This window comes from Mycteria americana, chromosome 13, assembly GCF_035582795.1.
Source record: "Mycteria americana isolate JAX WOST 10 ecotype Jacksonville Zoo and Gardens chromosome 13, USCA_MyAme_1.0, whole genome shotgun sequence".
NCBI lineage: Eukaryota > Metazoa > Chordata > Aves > Ciconiiformes > Ciconiidae > Mycteria > Mycteria americana.
The window spans coordinates 7665899-7687027 of NC_134377.1; the positions used below are offsets into that span (position 1 = coordinate 7665899).

Consider the following 21129-nt stretch of genomic DNA (forward strand, 5'->3'; position numbering starts at 1 on the left):
AGCGTGAATGTGGCTCTGCACAGGTAATAGTCCGAGAAGTCCTTGAGCTTCAGAATGGTTGCATGTCCCTACTCTGAGATATCGCTGAGAAGAGTTCATTGATTTCAGTGGTGGGTAGCAGGATTAGCAGCGTGGGTTCACTTTGCTCCTTTATTTATGGTTCAATTGATCCATTAGTCCTACCTGGACTTCAAAGATCTTTTCATGTGTCTCCTGGAATGTTCCTTCCTTAAGTTGTTCTTCAGTTTGCCGACTGCACTGCACAGCCCACACAACCAAAGAGATATTTTTATCTGGTTGTGTTATATGTAATTTGACTGCATTATTCCTGGCTCTAGGCTAGTGCTTCTAGCACTGCATTTTCATTTGGCTCCATTACCTCAAAAGCCATTTTTCCTCCCTGTATTTTGTCTATCAGCTTTTTGGAAACAGGAACACAGAAAAAAATGCAGTAAGTTTTGCAGTTTATTTCTTAATTGTTTAGAAAATATCTCAGGACATGTATCTTTTTTAAACATTCCTCACATTTTGTGTATCCCAGCTTCATTTTACTGTAGAAATCACAGGCTCTCACCTATTTCCAAATAGCCCCTGGCAAGAATTGAGGAAATTGAACCAGAACAGCACATTAAACTGTCGCTGGAGGTGTAACCTCTCCATATACAGGTGAAAAGGGAGTGGACACCAAACAGACCTTGCACTGAGGCAGGCAAAACTCTTGCACAACCTGTTGGGTTTTGGCAGGCAGCTCCTGGGGCTCTCTATCTAGGAGCTGGAACCAGCCAAGATCAAATGAAACAAATGAACAAAATGGGGGAGGTGGAGGGACAGCAAAAGGCAGAGTACAAGGACGAGATGTGTTATCTCCACTATTTAGAGCGAAAAAAACAGCAAGGCAGATTTATTTATTGTACAGCTCTATTGCCATCCACGGGGTTACTCTGGGGAAGTGCTTTGTCCTGCATCCATAGAAGGGCCTAAAATGCCACTGGTCGCTGCGCACACAGCTTCGTTGCGAGCGTGAACCTACAGTTCAGATGGGCTTAGAGCAGACAGAGAAGACTATGGGAAAAACAATTTAAAATCTCCTCCTGTCACCACAGCCGTGCTGGGGTGAGGCAGTAGCCGATCTGTGTGTTTATCCGTTGTGACACTGGCAGTGGAGGAGCACCAGACAACGAGCTCTGAACATCGTTCCAACTTGTTTTTGAAGGCAGCCATCCTTGCAAGAGCACACAATGGCTGACGTTTAAGGAACTTCTGCCTTATACAAACAAACAGAAAATTGGCTCAAGACTCTCTTACATAGAGCTCTTGTCCTGCAAGTATCATAAATAAGAAAAAAAAAACCCCACACTTTTATTTGCTTTGGCTCATGCAATGGTTTTGCACGCACAGCAGCAGTCTTGAGATTCTGCAGGGAAACGTGTATCAAGGAGGGCTCTGCTACCAAGCCCAGTTTGAGGTCTGTCAAGATTAGCACTCTATAGATTAGGCTCTTGGTTTTGATAGTTTCTCTGCTCTGCTTCTACTTGAACAGAAGCTGCGTGAGGAATTTATTGTGCTGGTAGGAGGAGGTTTGCTCTCTACAAAAAGGGGAGAAGTTGGAGGTGAGGAATCTGGAAGTTAGGCAAAGTACCAACGTGCTAACAGGAGGGAGCGCAGCGAGGTTGGGCGGCTACGGTGAGGCAGCAAAGAAGGACCTGTTTTATTCCAGCGGTGCGCAGAAGCCCAGGGTGGCTGTGGCAAGCTGCAGGTTATAGAAGAAAGGAAGTGGTTGGCGGCACAGTGTAAACAGGCCATTTTCTTTAGGCTTAGCACTGCAGGCAAGCTGCTACAGCAGAGCAGCAGTGCAGCGCCTACCGGGGTTGCTGCTCAGGCACCAACCGTGCAAGCACTCTCAGGGCAAGAAGAAAGCTGCCGTCACTGACTTTGCTGGCTGGAGTGCAATAGGCTCTCCTCAACAAACTTACTAATAAAAAAAAATCAGGTAAGAAGACAAATATCCCTGCCTGTGTCAACACTGAAACTGAAAGAGTTTTGGGGCAAATTTGCTTTTTCACCGCTGACATTTAGGATTTCCTGCAGGTTGGAAGAACGGAAAGTAAAAGGGACCGGCCTGCTTGGCTGCTTTAGCTCAGCCCGCAGGGACGTGCATTGCAAGCTGTGGTTCGTGCTGCCCTTTTGGACTAAAGGGCAGGTTTACTCAGGAAACAAACACAGAAGAGGCAGCTGGCTCATTCCCCAAAACCAGTAGGTCCAGCTGAAAGGATGCGTGAGACTGGTTTGAGCAGCTACTTTCACCTTTTTGGAGCACTGCAATAACTTGACTTGCATTAAGATGACTGACATCTCACACCCAGCGTACTGTGCAGCCATCGCTGTGGATGGTGTAACCATCCAGCAGAGACAAACGGACTTCCAGATACAACCAGAGCGTAACAAGAAGGAAAAAACAGTTCTGCAAACTGGAACCCTCCTCGCGGCTCGTACCTGGAAATGGAAGGTCACAGGGACAGGAGGACAGGAAGGCAGGAGGGGTACAAAGGGACACAGGCGAGAGGTTATGAAGGGTGCTGCACAGGTGTGGAGCATGAATCAGTGGCTGCTTCCTTCCAAATCCTGTTTACAAATCCAAACAGAGCTACAACACGTGGCAAGTGTAACCATTAACTTTACTGGAGAACCTGACATGACAGAAGCGTAGTGGAACATTAACTGTACTGGAGGCATTACTCAGCTCATACACTGTGCACTCCGCTCGCCCCGGGGCTGGTCGGCTCTCTGCCACCCTCTGCCACCAATGCTGGCCCAGCCACAGCAGCACTCATCAGTGGAGAGAGCCTGGCTTGAATGTCTTCCATCGAGCTGACAAAGCCATTCTGGGGAAAGGACAAGAACATCGATACGGTTTGCAGAGGGAGACCGTGTGGTTGGCAGCAGCTTCACCTAGAAAAGCAGCTTTTCTCAGCTGCGCAGGCTGTTCTATGCAGAGTATGGCGTGAGTCTGTGGTTGAGGATCTTTATTCACAGGACTAACCCCATCCTTCCCAGAAGCTGGAGGCCTCACTTGGGTACCTGCTCAGCCCCCCTGCTCCTAGGCAGCGTGTCCCTTTGCTCCCACAGGTGACGCAGCAGCCTCCAGCAGCCAGGTGCTCCGAGAGCGCTGGCAGGGTCCCCACCGAGGGCTGGGTCCTGACCCGTCTCTTTACTAAACAGCAAAAATCTTCCAACTGAGCGTATTGCAAAGTGAAAGCCATTTTCAATGATTTTTCCTCGTTTCAGACAGATCTGCTCTGCCATACCCTCAGGAAACCTGTGCCCCTTCTGTGGTGCTGTGACCTGGAAAACTCAAAACAGGGATGGAAAAGGCAGTTCTGACTGGCCCCAGTTCCCACATGGACCGAATCGCCTCTGTCCTCAAGCAGATCCAGTGGTGTTGGAGCAAGAAAGAAAAGCCTATAGGGCTACAGCTCACATACCTGTAATGGACAAGAGGGGAAAGCAGCTCACTGCAGTCTAAGATGTAGTTTTCTTCCCTTCTAAGTTGCAGAAAGGCTGTGATTGAAGTGCATTTTGTGGAATGGTGTTTCTGTATGATTTTTAGAAGAAATGCTGAAATACTACAAAAAGCCTGCACAAAATAATCCATTTTACTTAGAGTATCACCCCCTAATTCTGGCTGGCCTGCTTTAGGAGCTGGTGCTTTAAATGCTCCAGCAGTTCGGGTGCAATCTTATCAGCAGTCAAGTTCTTGGTGTTCAAGATCCCTTCATGGGCTTCCTGGAAGAGCTGCTTCCCCACCGCTTCTTCCACCCGCCTGCGCCACTCTGCTAACTTTGGCCTCTCCTCAAAGAGGTCGTAGCCAGCACCTACAGGCTGCAGAGAGAGAGCAAGAGAACCCGGGAGTGAGTCAAACAATGCATTTACCAGGGATGGGACCAGAACGAAGCACAGATGCGCTTTTGGCTCAAGGCAGCAGGCAGTCGTCACATTAGGTGGAGTTCATCTCTGGTTCTTAGCTAGTAGGAAGCAAGTGGTGTCATCCTCAGCAGCTGCTGTCCCCTGGGACGTGCAGCGAAAGAGCACTGCCACGGCTCACCCACGAACTGCCTAATGCAAAGCACAGCTCCATGCACACCGACACGTATCTTCCAAATATCTGCACCTTCTCTGCCTACTTTGTAATTTATCTTTTTCTGAAGAATTTTGTCCATACTTCTATAGGCAGAACTGTCTCAAAGTAGGTGTTCCCTGGCAAACTCAATTATGGTCAAAGTCAAAAAGGAACAAGATTTAACTCCACTAAGGAGTAAACTGCAGGGAGAAAGATCTGCCATTAAAGAGGTGGTGGTGCTGCAGCCACACCTTGGCCTGGCCTGCCCGCAACCCAGCTTGCATATCCAGCAGCGCTGGGGTTGATGCTCACCTGCATGAGCTCCACCAGTGCTACAAGGTCTGCCAGGGAGATCTCACTGCCTGCGATGAAGGGTTTGTCCTGCAAGAACTTCTCCTCAAACTGCTTCAGGACAACGTTCAGCTCTTCAGTAACACCTTCCAGTTTCTCTGGAGGAAGTGGCTGGCCTGTAAGGAGAGGCAGTAGCACCTGGCAGGGAGAAGAAACAAGTTGCTTTTTATGTATTTCCCTCCAAACTTAGTCCACACCCTCCCACTGCCGCCTTCTAAGGATCCCTCACCAGCCATGCACGAGAACAACCGGTACTGCTAATCTCCTTTGGCAGATTAACGTTAACATCAGTCATCAATTCCTGCCTGTCCTTGTCTCCTCCCTAGAAAGTCTGAAATTTCAACCACGAGAGTCTCCTCTCAAGGGAAGGCTGCATCATCTGCAAGCAACGGCATTTTATTTTCCAGTGGGAGGCTCGTTCTTTCCATGAAGCTGGGCAGAAGGCAGTGAGCTGCGTCTGGCGTTCGCTGCTCACCCAGGACGAATTTGCTCTGGATCTCAGTGCGTGCACAGAGCCGTGGCTGCAGCATGAAGTATTCAGGCCACTTCAGTTAAGCTCGGCTGAGCAGCCAAGTCAATTCCAGATCTAGTTTTGTTCCTATCTGTCACCTGGCTTGTGCATTTGCTTAGAAAAGCCCTGCACACGGGGTACTTCCTGGGCCATTGCACTCACACCTCTTAGCACTTAGTTTTTGGGTATATAATGGTCTTACCTTAGTTAAGAACAGCTTGCTCCCCTTCCCGCGAATGTTGACGTGCTGCCATGACAGGTACTCATCAACCCTAGCCCTTTTCTGCAGGTCAGATGGGTACCAGTGATCAGGAGTCTTGAATTTCCGGGCCAGGTACAGGAGGATTGCAATGCTGCCCAGGGAGCAAGGCAGACCGGTGAGCTGATCGTCTGAGATTAACGCACCTCATCCTTTCTTCTTCCCCCAAATTTTGCACTGCTGGACCAGCAGCAACACCAACCTGATCCGAGTCAGGCAGAAGTGCAGGACACACAATTGCCAGCTAGGCACAGCACATGAGAGAGTTTGTGCTGGCTTGACCGGCTGCTTGTGGACAGCAATTATCTGGTACATCAGTCCAGCGAGACAGATGTGGCCTGCTGGTACAGTTACCCCATCAACATTTTTGAGCAAATACGAGTCACAGAATGAGTTTATACCAAATCAGAGCTTTGTATTGCCTGGCCATCCAGCAGCGGGTGCCTTGCGTCAGATTTACTGCATTGACTTCCAGCCTCCAGCCGAAGGCAGAGGAGCAGGAGGACACACGGACAAGTATTTTGGCTTAGAAACATGGCCTACATGCAAGCTAGCTCCAAGCAGCAGCTCACAGATTTTTCCACGATCAATGCTGTTTGAGTTGCTTACATGAGAAAGCTTCTCTTGAAACATGGGTTTATTTTATGTACAAGTGGAACAGATAAGAAGGAGGCGAACAACTACCTCGGCTGGAGTCCCAGCAGAGACCAAACAGTGCACTGGCAGAATCCAAGCATTAGGATAAACAATACTGCAGTAGGGGGTTGAGCTTATTTGAGCCTCACCTCTCTGCTAAGGTGAAAGAACCGTCCCTTAGCGTGGGCACCTTCATCAGGATGTTCACCTTCCGGAACTCCTCTGTCCTGTGCTGCCCTGAGGAGGGAAATGAGAAATTTTACTTGGCAGTGATGCTCGGGACCTGTCTGCAAACACCTGAGGAGCCTGTAGGGTCCAGCTGGCCTCAGGTTCCTGGTTTTGATTGTACAAATACAGTCTTTTTCAATTAAGCAATCAAAAAGTGCCTCAGGGTGAATTTGGGGTTTGGCCTATGATGTCAGCTTACTTGCTTATTGCTTGCATACCAGAACCACCTCTCGACCAAGGTCAGAATGGTTAAGAGTCCTTTCATACCAACAGCACTTGTCAACTCAGGGCTCTATCAGCTCTTAAGTTTGTGCCTGGAGGTACCTGTCCTGTACAAACCCAGAGTGAACACCGAGCTCCCTGGAGGAAAGTGATCTCGGTATCGGAAACATGAACCACAAGGACAGTGAGAAAGCAAGGGATATTTTTTTTTTTCCTGGAAGATAGTGTAATTTATATTCAACTCTCCTTGTACTCTGCAGATGAAAATAAATTTCTGTGATTCCATATAAAGCCATCGGTACTTTGTTACAAATTATCAATCAGCTCTTTCTGTGGGTTTTGCATATCCTTTATCAGAGGAAATAGGGATTTCAGTTTGCTTTTAAGCTATCGTTTAGCCCCTCCACCCCAAAAGGCGGGCAGAGGCAACCTGACAGGAAAAGGTGCTTTGTTCATCTGAGGTCTCAGTGTGCTTCATTACATTTGAACCCAGTCCCAGAAGCTTTGTTTTATGTGACTCATTCATGCCAGCCTTTTCCAGCCCCTGGCTTCATTCATACACGTGTACCTCTGTATTCAAGCTTCTCTAACATCTAACCCCGTGCCATGTCCTGCTGTACAAGTCACCTGAGAATCTCTGTGCCAGAGGAGATGCTCTGGAAACGGTTTTAGTTTTCCCAGTACTTGGCAAAACTGATTTGTGACTATTCCCCTGTCACTTGGCTCACAGCCCGTCTCCCCTACCCCCTTCAAAAAGACACCAGGATTTCCTACACGCGATGTGCAGATTTCAGGTCCTCAGGTGTCCCTGGAACGTCGTGTGATTTCTGTCCATTCTCACTCTTTCTACCCATTTCCTTGAGACCTGCCCTATTGGGGGCCCGAGAGCTTTTCTGGGGAGGCACGTTTAACCTGCCAGCTCAGATCTGAGTACGTGTTCCCTCACCTGGTCCTTACATACCATGCAGTGACGGGTACTAGTGCAGCAAGGCCATCCGCACCGTATCCCCGGGTGAGTGCTCATTCGGGGGCCGGTGTGCCCATTCCTGTCTGCCAAGCAGCCGGATGCTGAGCTAACCCAGCTGCAGATACCAGGAGCGCTTCCCCACAGCGTGGGAGGTGAGCACACTCTGCAGGAATGGGACGCACCTCTAGCATTCCCATAAGCCAAATCACCCATCTTAAATCCACGGACCAAAAGCAAACGCTGATGCCACGGGGCACAGATCACTGGGAAACTGTGATTTAATTCACTTTCCTTCCTCTCAGTTCCCTGATAGCTGTATTTCAGTCGTTCCATTCTCCTTGATGCTCTCATTGCTTGCCTGCCAGTCTCCTCTCCTTTGCACCAGTGTCTTACCACCACAGTTTATTTATTGGGAAAGAAGAGGAAGGACACTAGATGGGCTTGCCCCCAACTACAAACCATAGCAACAATTTTTTTCCTACCAAGACATGTCGGAAGACAGCTGCAGCAAGATACAATCAATGCACAGCTCAGGTGTGCAGGGGAACACCCAGAGACTAAACCACAACACGTCTGGGGTTTCTTTAAGTCATAGGCTGGAGCCTCTTTTGTTCCTTTAGCAATTTCAGCCCCAGGAGCCTTCTCATCTTTCATTATTTTTAAGCATTACTTACCGAGGCGTTTTTATGCCCAATATATTACCTTAATTTCAAATCCAGCAGAGCTCTGGAAAGGTTGAAGGATAGCTTTTACCAGCTTCAGTTACAAACAAAGAAGATACAGATCTTTGGGCATCCTTTGGTGAAAACACGATAGCTCTAGGGCAGGTTCCTACCAATTATCAGTTGGTTTTAATACAACTAAACCACCTTCCCTTCTTCATTTCGCAGCGTTCCGATCCCTGGCAGCTGCGCTGCCTCGCTCCACTGCCTTCGCTGTCTTTGCAAGCCTGTCCTCAACCCTCTCAAAATAACTTGACCACAAACAGCTTGACCCAATGGAACACCCAAGGGGGTGGCTGGCTGTCCTGCCCTGCCTGTAGCTGGGGGGACATCAGTGGGCTCTGGGCGTGAGGATCCTTCCCAAGGGGCTGTTAACCCCTGCTAAGAGGAGAAGAGCTGCTCTGCAGCAACCGCTGCTGCTTACCGGAGCGCAAAGTTTTCTAAGGAAGTTGAATTAGAGAGCAAGAACTGCGTACCTCAGCTGTCCTCGCCCATATGTGAGCGTCCCATCTCTGCTGCTTTTTGTTTCCCATCTAAATGGGGAATAGCCTCACACCTAGCACATCCTGAGCGTTTCTTCTCAGAAAAGCGTTCCTTTTTTCAGAGACCCATTTTCTGCTGGGGTGGGGCCGATATAAAAGATATAGCACACCTTTGCAGAGTCGTATTTGTGGCAGAGGAGCGCAGGCACCGAGACCGCTACTTAAAAATCAGGGTTTCGTTAGAAAATTAGGTCCTGTTTTCGTCTTGACATCCCTCTGCAGCTGGAGGGAGCTCTCTGCAGCTGGAGGGCCACCCCACCCTCTTGCAGCATCTCGCACTGACGGCGACGATTAAGTAAGGCGGCCCCACCCGCGGCGCGGCTCTGCGAGGGGGCGGGCTGGCAGCGGGCAGTTGGGCCGGGAGCGGCGAGGGGAGCCCGGGGCGCCGGCGGGGCTGCGCGCTGCAGCGGGGGGAGCAGCTGGGCGCGCTGCTGAGCCAGGGGCTGGGGGCCGCCGCGGGGGGCTGAGCCCCGCCAGCCCCGCCACAAGCCCCTGCCACCCCCCGGCCCCGCTCACCCTTCATCAGCTCCACGTGCTTGAACTCGAAGGGGATGTTGTTGCTCCGGGCGAAGATGTAGAGCGCCCGGCAGGGCTGCGAGAGCAGGTCCAGGTACAGCTCCAGCCCCATGCTGCTGCTGCCGCCGCCGCTGTCGTCCGTCCCGTCCCGTCCCGTCCCGCCAGCCCCGCGCTCCCCGGCGGGGCGGGGCAGCCCCGGTTCCTCCCGCGGGGCGGAGCGCAGCAGCCCCCGCCGGAGCCCCCGCCCCGCCCGCGGAGTCCCCCGGGGCTCCCACCCTCCGCGGTCCCGGCTTCGGCTCGGCTGCCGGTCTTCAGCCGAGAGGGACCGTGGCTCAGAGCAGGGCTGCTCGGGCCCCGGAGTCAAGGGGCGGTCAGAGCTGCGCTCGGTAGCTTCAAGGACACGGGCGATGGCCGCTTTTCAGGGAAAATTCCAACCAGGCTCTGCCACCTCCTCTGTGAACTTGGGCAATTAATGCTTAATGATAGGGAAACCCAAAGCCAGGCTGATGGGACGTAGGTGCACAAGAAGTGGATCCTTGCTTTGCTCATGGGAGCTCACAGCTCTTGCATAAGATGACTTTTCCTTTCTGCTGCTCTGACCCCAGCCCAGCCACCCGTGCTATGCAAAAAGTGCCCGAGAGAGAGAAAGTAGTCACAGAGTAGGAAGACACACGCTACTTCACTGCTGTAAAATAGCCCCACATCGCTCCTACCATTACAAGATGCAACCGCCCTTCCTGACACCCATCCTTCCAAGACTCCCAGCCCTTCATTTTGCTCCAATAATGTGTTATTAATGCTGGTGTAATTTATTTTGTTTTACAAAATAATAACCCAGAGCTGGGGCATTTCCTGCTGAAGGTCTTGGAAGGTAGTTGCAGGCTGCAGCTCCATGCAACATAACTAAACCTTCTGCCAGGGGCAGCTAAAAATATCAGTGGCATGTGTCAAATACAGATTTATGGCTTGCAGTGATAATAGCTGACTCCAGTGTATTCACATTAGACATCAGACGTTTTAGTCTGCATTAACACCAACTTATCGGTTAATAATACCCGCTGTAACTACTAGTACTGAATGTTGGTAAGAAACAACATAGGCAAGAAAATGACAGGAAAGGCACAAGGCTACAGAAGTGAAAAATCCCTTCAACGCTATCTCCATGCCTGTGCCCAGGAACCTTTATTAGACACTGTTTTAAAAATATATATAGTATTTATTTAGAAGTTGCTGTCACTTCAGCAGCTCTTCAAACATGCTTCTGCTGTAGGCACTGTATAGGTGTTTATACATCTGCAGATACAGCTCCTTGTGCAGTAAGACAGAACCATTAATTGTCCCAGTTCAGAGGCAAGAAGGGCACAGCCCTCGCCTTTGGAGACCAGCAGTTCCACCAGGCCCACGCTCACGAGGTGTGTAATGGCTCTTCTCTTCACAGGTGGTAGTTTTACATACGCCAGAGGGTATGATGCAAAGTCCTCTTCAAGACAACTGTGTATCAAATTTTTTTTTTTTTTAAACCAGTAACTGAGCTCTGTTCACAGTGCCCTTGAAAGGGGAATGAGGCCTGTAATAGCTGACTTCAGATATGATAAGGTTGAGGAGCCAACCATTCAGCTTCATGCAGGGACCATGTCTCACTGTTACCGTGCTGGGTAGTAGTCCATGACCTATCCCGCTCAGCAGCTTCAGTGCCATGAAACACGACATTCTCAGCTTCCATGCATTCAGGCTCGTTTCTGTGCTCGCTCATTCTGTTCAAAATTAAAGTTGAGAAGGTGACTGAAGATGCCGCTGTCTCAGAGTCACACAGAAAGGACTTCAGGGAGCAATGGGACAATTTAATAATCCTTTCTGCCCCAGTTCTCAAACGTACCTAGTCTACAACTCAAAATCATCATTTTTCAATGACAGATGTTTATCAGGAGTCCTCAAATTAGAGAGCAGAACTCTTGCGCAAATCATACAGCACAAAGTCCATTATGGATCCCCAGTCTACCCATCTGGCAAGTTAAATGCTACCCTGCTTTTGTCTGAAAGCTCTCAACCTTCCCACTGGTGTATAAAGGAGGGCCCGCAGAAAATGCTTTCCTGCCTTGGAATACCCAACTTCTAGTCAGCATAGCTGTAAATCACAGTCTTAAAACTGTAATGACAAAAGGTTTAATCTCTGCATTTTGTTTGCCTTCCTCTGCATAGTTGCCAAAATCTCAGCTCAAGGTAAAGAGAAAGGCAGAACAGAAAAGGAAACACCACAAATCATAGAATAGAATCATAGACTCATTTAGGTTGGAAAAGACCCTTAAGATCGAGTCCAGCTGTAAACCTAACACTGCTAAATCCACCACTAAACCACATCCCTAAGTGCCACGTCTACATGTCTTTTAAATACCTCCAGGGATGCTGCCTTTCTTTTAACAGAAAACCTCTTTCTCCCCTTCCCACCCTTTCTGAGTATTTCATAATGATGCACCCACAAATGCTGTCTTCACACTGAAATGGAAATGTCTCAGCAAAAGGAAAGGATTCTGGACACTAATACTTGTGCTAGCCATGAGTTGCAATAAACTGTGCAAGTTGTAGTTTGATTTTTTAATTTTCTTCCCCGTTTCAATTACCTTGACTGTCTTCTCAAGCTTACACAGAGCTTCCTCATATTGCTGCACCAATGGCTTTAATGAGTTGCCCTTCACCGGGTGCTTCTTTATGTCTTGGATGCCGGCATCCTTCAACATCCGCAGAAACCTACGTTCCTGCATAACAAAACAGACACAGGAGATGAGACACCCCACTGCCTATCAGCTAGAAAATGAGCACATTTTGGAACGTGCTGCCTAGTCAGGAAATAATTGAAGTTTCCAAGTACAAAGCTCAGCTGACTGGAAAAGGTGGGAAGTAGTATGAACCTTATCTTCCTTATGCCCCTGCATGCATCCTTATCAAATGAATTCCACACCAACGACATACCTGAATTCTAAGGACCAAGCTGAATGCAACACCCACTTTTCCTGCACGAGCCGTTCTTCCAACTCTGAAAACGGAAAAAGTAGCGTCAAGTCAGTTTAGCCACATAGTCACTGCCATTATCAGCCCCACGAGTCTGATTCTGAAATTCTCCAGATTTAAGAAAGTCTGATTCCACTGTTTTTGAGGTTAGCACAGCAGGACTAGCCACATGTTACTAAGGATGAACATTTTTAGGGCTCGTTCACAGCTGCTGAGCTGCTGCAGTTTTCTGAACATCTATAAACCCAACACTTGATGCTGTCCAGGACAGTATTTCTAGCTCCTGTAAAATACATTTTCTATAACAGGATGCTAGTTCTCTGTTTCAATACTGCATTACCCTGGTGATGCTACGGGCTTAATTTTGATTAGAAAGCTATTTACACATTAAAGTAAAAAAAAAAAACAAAGCTAAAAACCCTTTTAAGTGCATGTCACCTTTGCTAAATATTTCAAAGTAAACCAAGCTCAAACATCTTCCTTTTGTTCCTGGTTGTCTTACCGGTGAATATATGTCCTGATGAACTGAGGTGCATCATAGTTTATTACATAATTCACTCCTTTAATGTCAATCCCTCGTGCAGTGGCATCTGTGCTGATTAACCTGGTTTTAAATGTATATATAGTCATTTTCAGGTAACATCTCTTGCACTACACACACAAGTGAAACACAAGTGAACACAGCACAACTCTTGCTTATCTCCGTTCAAAGCGGGCAGCCAGCTTCTGACCTCTGAGCACGACAACAGCATTGTAAGTCACTCCGTATTGTCACTGGCATTATTAGTTGCCCGCAGACCTCCAAATATCACTACAGGCTCGTCACCTACTGCTGTGCTTGAAAAGTTACTGGGTGTTTCCAGGTTCTCCAAGCAAGTGACACTAAGCCAGACGGCTCCCACCACGCTGGAGTTTACAAACCTATAAGCTATCTGAAGATTCCATAAAGGCATTGAACACAGAGAGGTGCAAAATTCCAGTAGTCAAGGATGAATTTAAACACAGGGTTTGAGTAAAAAGAAAATCCAGAAAATAAACATTTACCTTCCTCTCAGAGACATTCCACAGATGCAATAGCTACCGAAATCACAAAGCAAATCAAACACATGGATAGAAGTAAGTCTGTATGCCAGTCTGATCAGGGGTTTCTTTGGTAGGAAGCACTAATACTATATATAGTTCTAGCACCAACATCCATTTTCTTCCAAAAAGCACCAGATCCCACGCACAGACAATAAACTTAAGATTTTCAGAACTGTATGTGTTTTGGGCAACTATATGAACAAGCAGTTACCTATACTGCTTGTTATGAAATAACACACAGAAATCCAGATTACAGCTAGGTTAGAACAAGGCCAAGTTACATGCAGGGGCAACAATTCAAAAGTCACAAGCCCAGGTCTCACACCCATTCTGTAAGTTGGTTCCTGCACGCTGTTTTACAGAGGACCCCATTTAACTGTGTCCTTGATTCTGCCTAGCTTTTCACACTGGAAATAGCCTACGTTGGAAGACATGCAGGAAACTCATTTGACATGCTCACAGTTGTATTTTTCCCTGTTCAAATTCCTTCATGGTTCTCTGTCTCTCATTTGGAGGTAGCCGAGAAGAAAATTCAGCCACAGTGACTCCACCAAAGGCTTGAACCAGCAGGAACAATCTGTGGGTAAACAGGATAGAAACAGTCACTTCTTCATCTTTCAAACATTACTTGACAGATACCTACTATAGTGATCTCATTAATATATTCACCTGTGAGAAGCTTCCCTGGAGTTGGTAAAGCACAACACACGGGTAAATTTCATTGCCAGCATGAAATGCAAGAGGAGCAAAGGCTTGGAATTCAGGTCACAAGGCACATAACATTGCTGCAGTTGACAGGGAAGAAGTTCAGAGAGAAAAATTACTTCTTGCCAAGGCTATCTTCTCTGAAACCCACTACCTGTCCCTGACCTACACAGGCTTGGATGTTTTGCAGCTGATTAATAGCAGCAAAACCAGACCCCACAACACTACTTCCTTTAGAACAAGTCACAGTCACAGGCTGGGAGGATACAACACAAGGTGGAGACTGGAGACCCGTGTTGTTCTAATGTTCTCATTTCTCCACAGCAAGTAACAACATGCACTGCCTTCTTGTCTACAGGGTGACCTGCATCTGCATGCCTTGCAGTGCATGTTATATATAAGCGCTAATACATTATTATTACTTTATATCTCCACTCCCTATTGCTTGTAAACTTAATTCTGCATGAAGAGAGTTTAATTTAAAAAAATAAATAAATCCAGTCTTAACCAAATGAACAGTAATGAGAAAACAAATGAACAAAGGTAGAGCTCTCTGGATCATAAATACTCCCAAAGCCACTTTCTCCCAGCACCTCTGTAATACAAGGAATCACAGGGAAGACATATTTATTTACAGGGTAAAAACATAACTAGATACTCCAGATCTTCAAGTATAATGTATTCAATGTCATACCGATAGCCCCTCGGGGAGCGTGTATTTCTTATTAGTTTCTTGTTCAGGCTCTGTTCCATCTCCGAGTGTTTTTTTCTCAGAATAAACAGATGTGAAGAGGCGAGGCTGGAATAAGTCCAGCTGCTGTAGCTTCTCTGGGTCCTGGGTCAGCGTGGCTGAAAACAGCAGTTTCTGTAAGGGTATCTGAGGATAGCAGGAGCTGAAATAAATAGCACATGGAAACTGAGCTTTGAGGATGGGGCAAAGGAGTTCCTCCACAAGTGCCTTCAGATGATGTTATGAGGGAAGCAATTAACTCTTTTTGATGCTCTTTTCCTGCTCTGGGCCTTTCCTGTAGGTTCTTTTCCATCCTCGTTTTATGGTGGAGTTCACAGACGACACTGATCAGCGCTCTCAACCAACCACACAACCCACATCCATTACCCCTGCATACATCCTTGCATCCTGGTTACCCGTGTCCTCATTCTAGTTGCTTCCTTCCTTGGTCGCTGATCTCAGTTTCTGACACATCTCTACCATGCTGTATGAAAACAGCAGCTGCAGATAGATAATTCCAAGAGTCTTCCTTGAAATCCATTACTCAGCTTGCCAGAGGGCATTACTATAGTTACTGTGCAAATGAATCACAGACTCGCAATATTTGTGCATTCTTTTGACGCTCCTTTAGTCTAGTGAAGGAAAGCTTGGAGAATACAATACTTAGGCTTCAGTCTAAAAGACATCCTCTAGTATCAGCTGTTCACTGCCTGCTTTTTCAAGCTTTGAAAAAAGCAGCTGCCTTACTTTGCAGACATTTCTCAGAGTAAACAAGCTTTGGGAGTGCCTGTGAGGGAGTACTGTGAAGCACAGCAGTAGCATCTAGGTGCTGGTGTTCGTGCTACCGGTTCAAAGAAATGCATTTGGCAACTTACCTGGCTGCTGTTATAGGCCCTGGTTTGGTTCTCTGAAAAAGCATGTTGGAGCCAGAGTCATTTTCTACTTGGAATGCAGCTTTGACAATTTGGTTCAGACAGTTCTGGTGCATGTCATCAATCATACGGTCAGCTTCATCTACAATCTGAATTCACAAGGATGAAAACCACTGCTTGTTAAATACTGTCTAGCATTAGGCATCTTTTATTTTCCTTTTGTAATATTATCATTATCAAATGAAGGCAGAAGTTTCTATCCCAAAACTGAACTTTGCTTTTATTTCAGTGACTCGGTAGCCAGCCTGACATTCAAACTACACACATGTTCATCTGCACATAAATCCATGTCTCCAAATAAGAGATAAAAATCTCCATATCCTAAATGTATTGCAACTATGTTTCTGCACAGACTCCCCTATGGTGGAAGCTGCTACAGTCTGATAATTTATCCTGACCTTGACCAATAAGGCTTTACTCTGAGTTTGTGTCAGCAAGAGGCTAAGAGAGAAGGGGAAGCGAGTGGAGGCTCGGGTATCATGAGTTGGAATAAAACATCTCATCTTGAGACTGCTGCCTGAGCAATCTGGAGCATAGACCAGGCCCGTACAACAGTTCCAACTGAGATGTGTTTATGTACCATGCAAGAAGAAAGCAGGAATTACAGCTGTAGTGGACCTTGCACTAACATGGGAGACCTGTGGAGTTGACTCACCAGGAAGCGAAGCTGCGTCAGGCTGAACCCCGGGGTCTGGCTAATGTGATCTGTGAGCCGCCCTGGTGTAGCCACAACAATATCAGCCAGGCTGCAGTAGCCTGTCACTCTGAAAGAACAAGCAGCCCATCAGTAAGTTTCTCCCTACACCATAAAGCAAGTAACAGAGATCCTTGGTCAGCAGAGCGTAAGATTTTCCTACTATTCACTTAACTGAGAAATAATAAAATTCAAATATGCACTTTACTTTGGAAAGCATGCAAAGGCAGTGCTGGACACTAAACCCTCATTTTAAACAAAAAAAGTCATTCTTCATTGCTCTTAAAAAAAAAAGCTTAGTTGCAGCAAAATCCCATAACAATCATTTGTACCTGTGGGTATATGGTAAATGTTTGCATTCTACTCAGCTGGTGAAGAACCCCCAAAATCTACCAAACATTAACAATCACAAAAAAGGGGTAGTAGCAGGCACTTTGACAAAGACAGAACAACGAGTGTCTAGCATATAAACCCACTACCCAAAATCATTACTGCACAATGGTGTCATGCAATAGCCTATATTTTGACCTCTGCTTACTGAGATTAAACAGTTTACAATCTCCATAAACCTTATCAAGAGACCTTTTAACCTACTTTTTCTGGACAAGCATCTCCTGCTCCTTTGCAAAAGATTTCTGGCCAGTAATCAAAACGACCTTCAGACCTGTCCCGTCAGTGTAAATGTTGAAAACTTTACTCACCTGCGAAGAGACAGGCTTTGTTAGCCACAATGAAATAATTTAAAGTTATACTTTCCATTATCCTAACAACATCAAACTCACTGACAGGGTCATCAACCTGCTTCACAGAACAGCCAAGCAAAGTACTGACTGCACCAGCTTTCCCCCTGGCCCAGTTCTGCTCAGAGAGAAGGTGAAGAGCCACATACCTGTTGTGCCAGTTCTTTGGTGGGCAGAACAACCAGAGCTCGTACTTGGCAAACTACTCGATCTAGCAGAACCTGCCGAAACAAAGGCCAAATGAGTCCCTGAAAGCAGTGGGGACAGAAGGGGGTTCTTGTATCTAACCTAGTGATAAGAGATGGGCTTGACACATCCTCATGGAGTTTTATGTTTCCATTTTACTCCCCTCCATCCTCCCAGCTCCTCATGCTGTGCCTGTTGTCCAAGAAAAGGAGTGGGATGCTGAGATGAAGGGGACTCATACATCTCCCTGAGACAGCTCCGAGTTAAAAATCTGCTGCTTTGCAGCCACAAATTCCTTGGCTTTTTGACCTACTTCTAAGTTCAGGTTTCACTTGAACAAAAGCAACCCCAGCATTTTCCCTACAGATATTTCACTGGGGGTAAACTCACCTGTACTATGGGTATGACAAAAGACAGGGTTTTACCACTGCCAGTAGGTGCTGAGACGCAGATGTCTTTGGGGCGGTATCCTCCCTGCCCCATCAAATACCCATTGGATGCACTCTGGAGAATAGCGGGAATCACCTCTGCTTGAACTGAACAAAAATGGAAACAAACATTAACTACAGAGTTAACTGGGCTAAAACCAGTGTATCCAGAAAAGTGGTTATATACAATGAATCTGTTTCCACATCTGTGCTGTTGTTACTATAGACACAAGAGAGGAAGAAATCAAAACCAGCTGGTAACAGAGATACTATCTGGTCTTACTTGGTTCTTGTTCACTCATGGGAGCTTAGCACGGAATACAGAGATTTCCCTCTCCAAGAATTCAGCTATTTCTAGTGCTCAGCTAGGATGTTGCTGTGTTAAATATTGTTTTCAACTCACAGCTGTCTTCTCGTTCTCATGTTAGGATGGCCCTGCGCAGATTTAAAGATCTATGAATATTTGTCTGTAAGCATCCTTTCTTTGAAGCAAAAACTACGCATGGGAACAGCATGGGAATGCAGCCTTATCTGCCAAGAAGCAAAATGCACAACTCCTATAGGCTTTAGAGTCATTGAAGTTCGCTGCAGGAGAGTACACAAGGACTGAAGCAAACAGTCCTGTACAAACAGCTTTGGCTGTTATGCACGAGCTCTCTCCTTTCCCTGTCCCATGACAAGCCCTAACAAACTGGCCAACTTTAGTTTATATGAGGTTTAGCAGCCAGGGGATCTAGCTCCATGACAAGACCATACTTAGTGACGCACATGATGTATGACTTCAGTGGACGCCATCACTACCAGACAGAGCATGACACTGCTTGATTTATCTACAACCAAGTGCTATAAGCTGGACTTGATTTATTATGTAACAGCATACTTAAAAAGAGAAGACACATGCTGGCTTTCCAACATAACCTTGATGAGTCTCTGATACAGTCTAAGCCTCCAGGCTCAGCTGGACCAAGTAATTGCCTGAAGGTCAGAGATCCCACCTTCTTCCCTTCCCTTCTCTCCCTCTCCTTATCCCTGCTTCCAGCTGGGCTTTCTACTGATTTAGGAGCTGGCATTTATTGTACTTGTCTGCAAAACCAGTAAAATAATGGAAAACCAACAGCTTTTTTTGCTTGAACAGTTTTCTGGTGCTTTAATGAGTTGGACAGGTTCCCAGAGAGGTCTGATCAGAAGCAGAGATGGTGGAAGGTAAGGAACTAAAGCATAAGCCTGGCATAAGGGGGGGAAATGGGAGCACACAAGTAAGACCTCCCTCTTTTGGCAGCTGTGACCTATTACTTCAAGCCACTATATTTTGTGGAGCTGCATTTATGACTAGATAACAGATTTCAATTACTCAGCTTAGATAAAGATTTGAAAGTGAAGGGTTAAAACTGGTACAATCACTCTGATGCATTAAACTTGATTTTGTTCTATATTTTACTTCACTGACTACATAAAATATACAGCAACAGACTGTAGGAACTACATTAAGTCAATTCAGAAAGACACAAAAGCACTATCAAGGTACCTGGAAAAAATGACTCTATGCCATTCATTTGCAGCTTTTTCAACAGCCGGGGATGAATTCCTGGAACGTCTGTGATTGGAACTAGATTATCTCTGATACGTTTTTGCAGTAGTTTGGGTTGAGCAAGCCACTGTGGTAAGAAGGGCTGAACCTGAGGTGAGGGAAAGGAGAATAACAAAGCGTTTCTGCCACCAAACAGGCGATGCCATACATAAAATAAGCTGGTAAGGATGCCTCTTACTTCCTGACCATCATTAAAATTCAGTCAAGCTAGTTACCTTCTGCACTGGCTTTCTGTCGTAGTCTCCAAGAACCACCAAAGTTGAGGGTGGAGGATTTGCCTCTTCCTCCAAGGCTGCTAAGGACAGCTCCTCCTTTGTGCTTTGATTTCTTTCAGCTCTTTCACCGTTATCTTTCTTCTTTGGTTCAGCTCCCTCTGTTTCCTCATCCCTCTTCTTCCTTTTAGAAGACTTATTTTTAAGGTTGCTTCTGTTTTCCTGTTGTTTGATGTCTTCTTCAGAATCTGGAATTTGGGTAACAGGAATACAAAGCTACAGGTCAGAACGTGCTACAGAAAAGGGAGGTAGGGAACATTTTACAACATAGGACTTAAGCAACAACTTGCAAGCTCCTCTTTATTCCTAAATCCAAGTTAAAAAGCCAAACATTCCTTCATTGGTATGGAAGCAACTGAAGACTGAGGTGACATGTTTCCCTCCTTCCCTTCCGCTAAACTGACCCTCAAAATTTGCAATATGGGGCTTTCCCCTAAAAAAGGAATTACCTTAGGAACATACGTAGCAGAGGAAAACAAAATTTACCATCAGGTAAACTCGGCAAATTACTCAAAGGGCAACTTGTGTCTACTTCTCCGTTGAGAAGTGTCGACCAAAAGGACCCCAGTTTATCGTTACCTGCTTCAGTCCTCTCTTGAGGCACTTTCGATTTTCTTCTATTTTCTTTCTTCTTCGATGGAGTGCTGCCATCTGCTGCCTCCTCAGCATCCGCCCTTTCTTCAGAAGAGCTGCGAGGCTGTTTCTGCTTTAGTTTCTTCTGTCCTTGCGCACAGGACTGCTCTTCACTCTCCCTCTTTCTCTTCCCTTCCCCGGGCTCACCCCCGGGGCTCTGCCCTGCGCCCCCTGGGCCGGCTCCTCCGGACAGCTCGCCTTCGCCTTCCCCTCCCTCGGGCTGCGCCTCCTGCTGCTTCTTCAGCTGCCGGGCCTTCGCCTGCTGGCGCAGCCGCTCCAGCAGAACCCGAGCCCGGTCCTCCGCCTCGGCCCCCTCCTCCTCCTGCTCCTCCTCCCCGCCGTACCTGAAACGGCCCAGACAAAACCTGCTCAGGCACACGCCGCCCGCCCCCACCAGGCGCGGCTGGCCAGACACCCTCCGCTCGAGTCCCTGCCGCGGGGGGACGCCGGGACCCAGCTGCCGCGGCCAGCCCGGGCCGGGGCTGAGGGCCGGGCAGCGCCCGGGGCAGAAGGTACCTGTTGATGCAGAAGAGCGCCATGGCCGCGCCGCACCGCCCGGGCGCACGGAGATGACGTCAGCGGAGCCCGCGTGGCGCGAGGCAGCGGCGGAAGGCTCCAGAAGGCGCGGGGGCGGGCGCGCGCCGCCTGCCGGCTGGGGAGGGGCAGCGCCGCGCGCGCCCGGAGGGGAGGGCGGCTGAGGCGGGAAGGGCGGCTGAGGGGGAAGGCCGGGAAGGTGGTGATGGGAAAAAGCTTAGGGAAGAAAAGTACCTCAGTCGCGGCCCTCCCCAGCCCCGCATGGCGGGAGCCCGGCCCCGAGACACTGAGGCCCAGGAGAGCACAGCATCGCTGCGGGGACAGGCCAGCAGTCAGTACAGAGGCTTACCACAGCTCCCACAGCACTGAAGGTAACCCCTGCCTGCCTGAAGGGAGCCAGCATGAGCAACGTGGATAGCAGTGTTTCGACTCAGTGAGCAAAAGCACTCCTTCCTTGCTTGGCCCCACACAGCTGGCACCTTGTTAGAGGAAAGACTTCCTGAAGCAGCAGGCACAGGGCTGGCCCA

The 21129-nt window shown here is 47.7% G+C and overlaps 2 protein-coding genes across 4 annotated transcripts; both read right to left on the reverse strand.

Moving 5' to 3' along the window:
* Positions 1-1769: 1769 nt before the first annotated feature.
* On the reverse strand, positions 1770-9255 carry GSTT2B (glutathione S-transferase theta 2B). 3 transcript variants are annotated; one of them, XR_012777744.1, is made up of 6 exons: positions 9072-9255; positions 6024-6111; positions 5182-5332; positions 4430-4606; positions 3483-3879; positions 2738-2882 (listed from the first exon to the last, which is right to left on the reverse strand). XR_012777744.1 is itself a non-coding variant. In XM_075516239.1 (5 exons), exons 1-5 carry the CDS (start codon positions 9181-9183, stop codon positions 2742-2744), a joined length of 669 nt encoding a protein of 222 aa, XP_075372354.1. In that variant the 5' UTR covers positions 9184-9255; the 3' UTR covers positions 1770-2741. The 3 variants fall into 3 exon arrangements, 2 of the variants coding, with proteins under 2 accessions (XP_075372354.1, XP_075372353.1); XM_075516239.1 differs by lacking the exon at positions 3483-3879 and having other exon boundaries at positions 1770-2882; XM_075516238.1 differs by having other exon boundaries at positions 1774-3879.
* Positions 9256-10198: 943 nt separating this feature from the next.
* Positions 10199-20670, reverse strand: DDX51 (DEAD-box helicase 51). Its single transcript, XM_075516178.1, has 16 exons — positions 20581-20670; positions 20015-20408; positions 19379-19623; positions 19101-19251; positions 17538-17683; positions 17111-17182; positions 16816-16922; positions 16183-16291; positions 15471-15616; positions 14560-14758; positions 13830-13945; positions 13621-13737; positions 12580-12681; positions 12039-12102; positions 11690-11824; positions 10199-10825 (listed from the first exon to the last, which is right to left on the reverse strand). Exons 1-16 carry the CDS (start codon positions 20605-20607, stop codon positions 10799-10801), a joined length of 2157 nt encoding a protein of 718 aa, XP_075372293.1. The 5' UTR covers positions 20608-20670; the 3' UTR covers positions 10199-10798.
* Positions 20671-21129: the final 459 nt, after the last annotated feature.

Excerpts from the sequence above, each read along its gene's own strand:
- GSTT2B (XM_075516238.1), bottom strand. The coding sequence starts at position 9,183 with ATGGGGCTGGAGCTGTACCTGGACCTGCTCTCGCAGCCCTGCCGGGCG. Across the intron at positions 5,333-6,023 it reads TCTTTCACCTTAGCAGAGAG|CATTGCAATCCTCCTGTACC; the intron begins GTGAGGCTCAAA and ends CTCCCTGGGCAG. Across the intron at positions 3,880-4,429 it reads CACTGGTGGAGCTCATGCAG|CCTGTAGGTGCTGGCTACGA; the intron begins GTGAGCATCAAC and ends CTCTCTCTGCAG.
- DDX51 (XM_075516178.1), bottom strand. The coding sequence starts at position 20,607 with ATGGCGCTCTTCTGCATCAACAGGTAC. Across the intron at positions 16,923-17,110 it reads CCAAAGAACTGGCACAACAG|GTGAGTAAAGTTTTCAACAT; the intron begins GTATGTGGCTCT and ends GTCTCTTCGCAG. Across the intron at positions 11,825-12,038 it reads GCTTGGTCCTTAGAATTCAG|GAACGTAGGTTTCTGCGGAT; the intron begins GTATGTCGTTGG and ends TTTGTTATGCAG.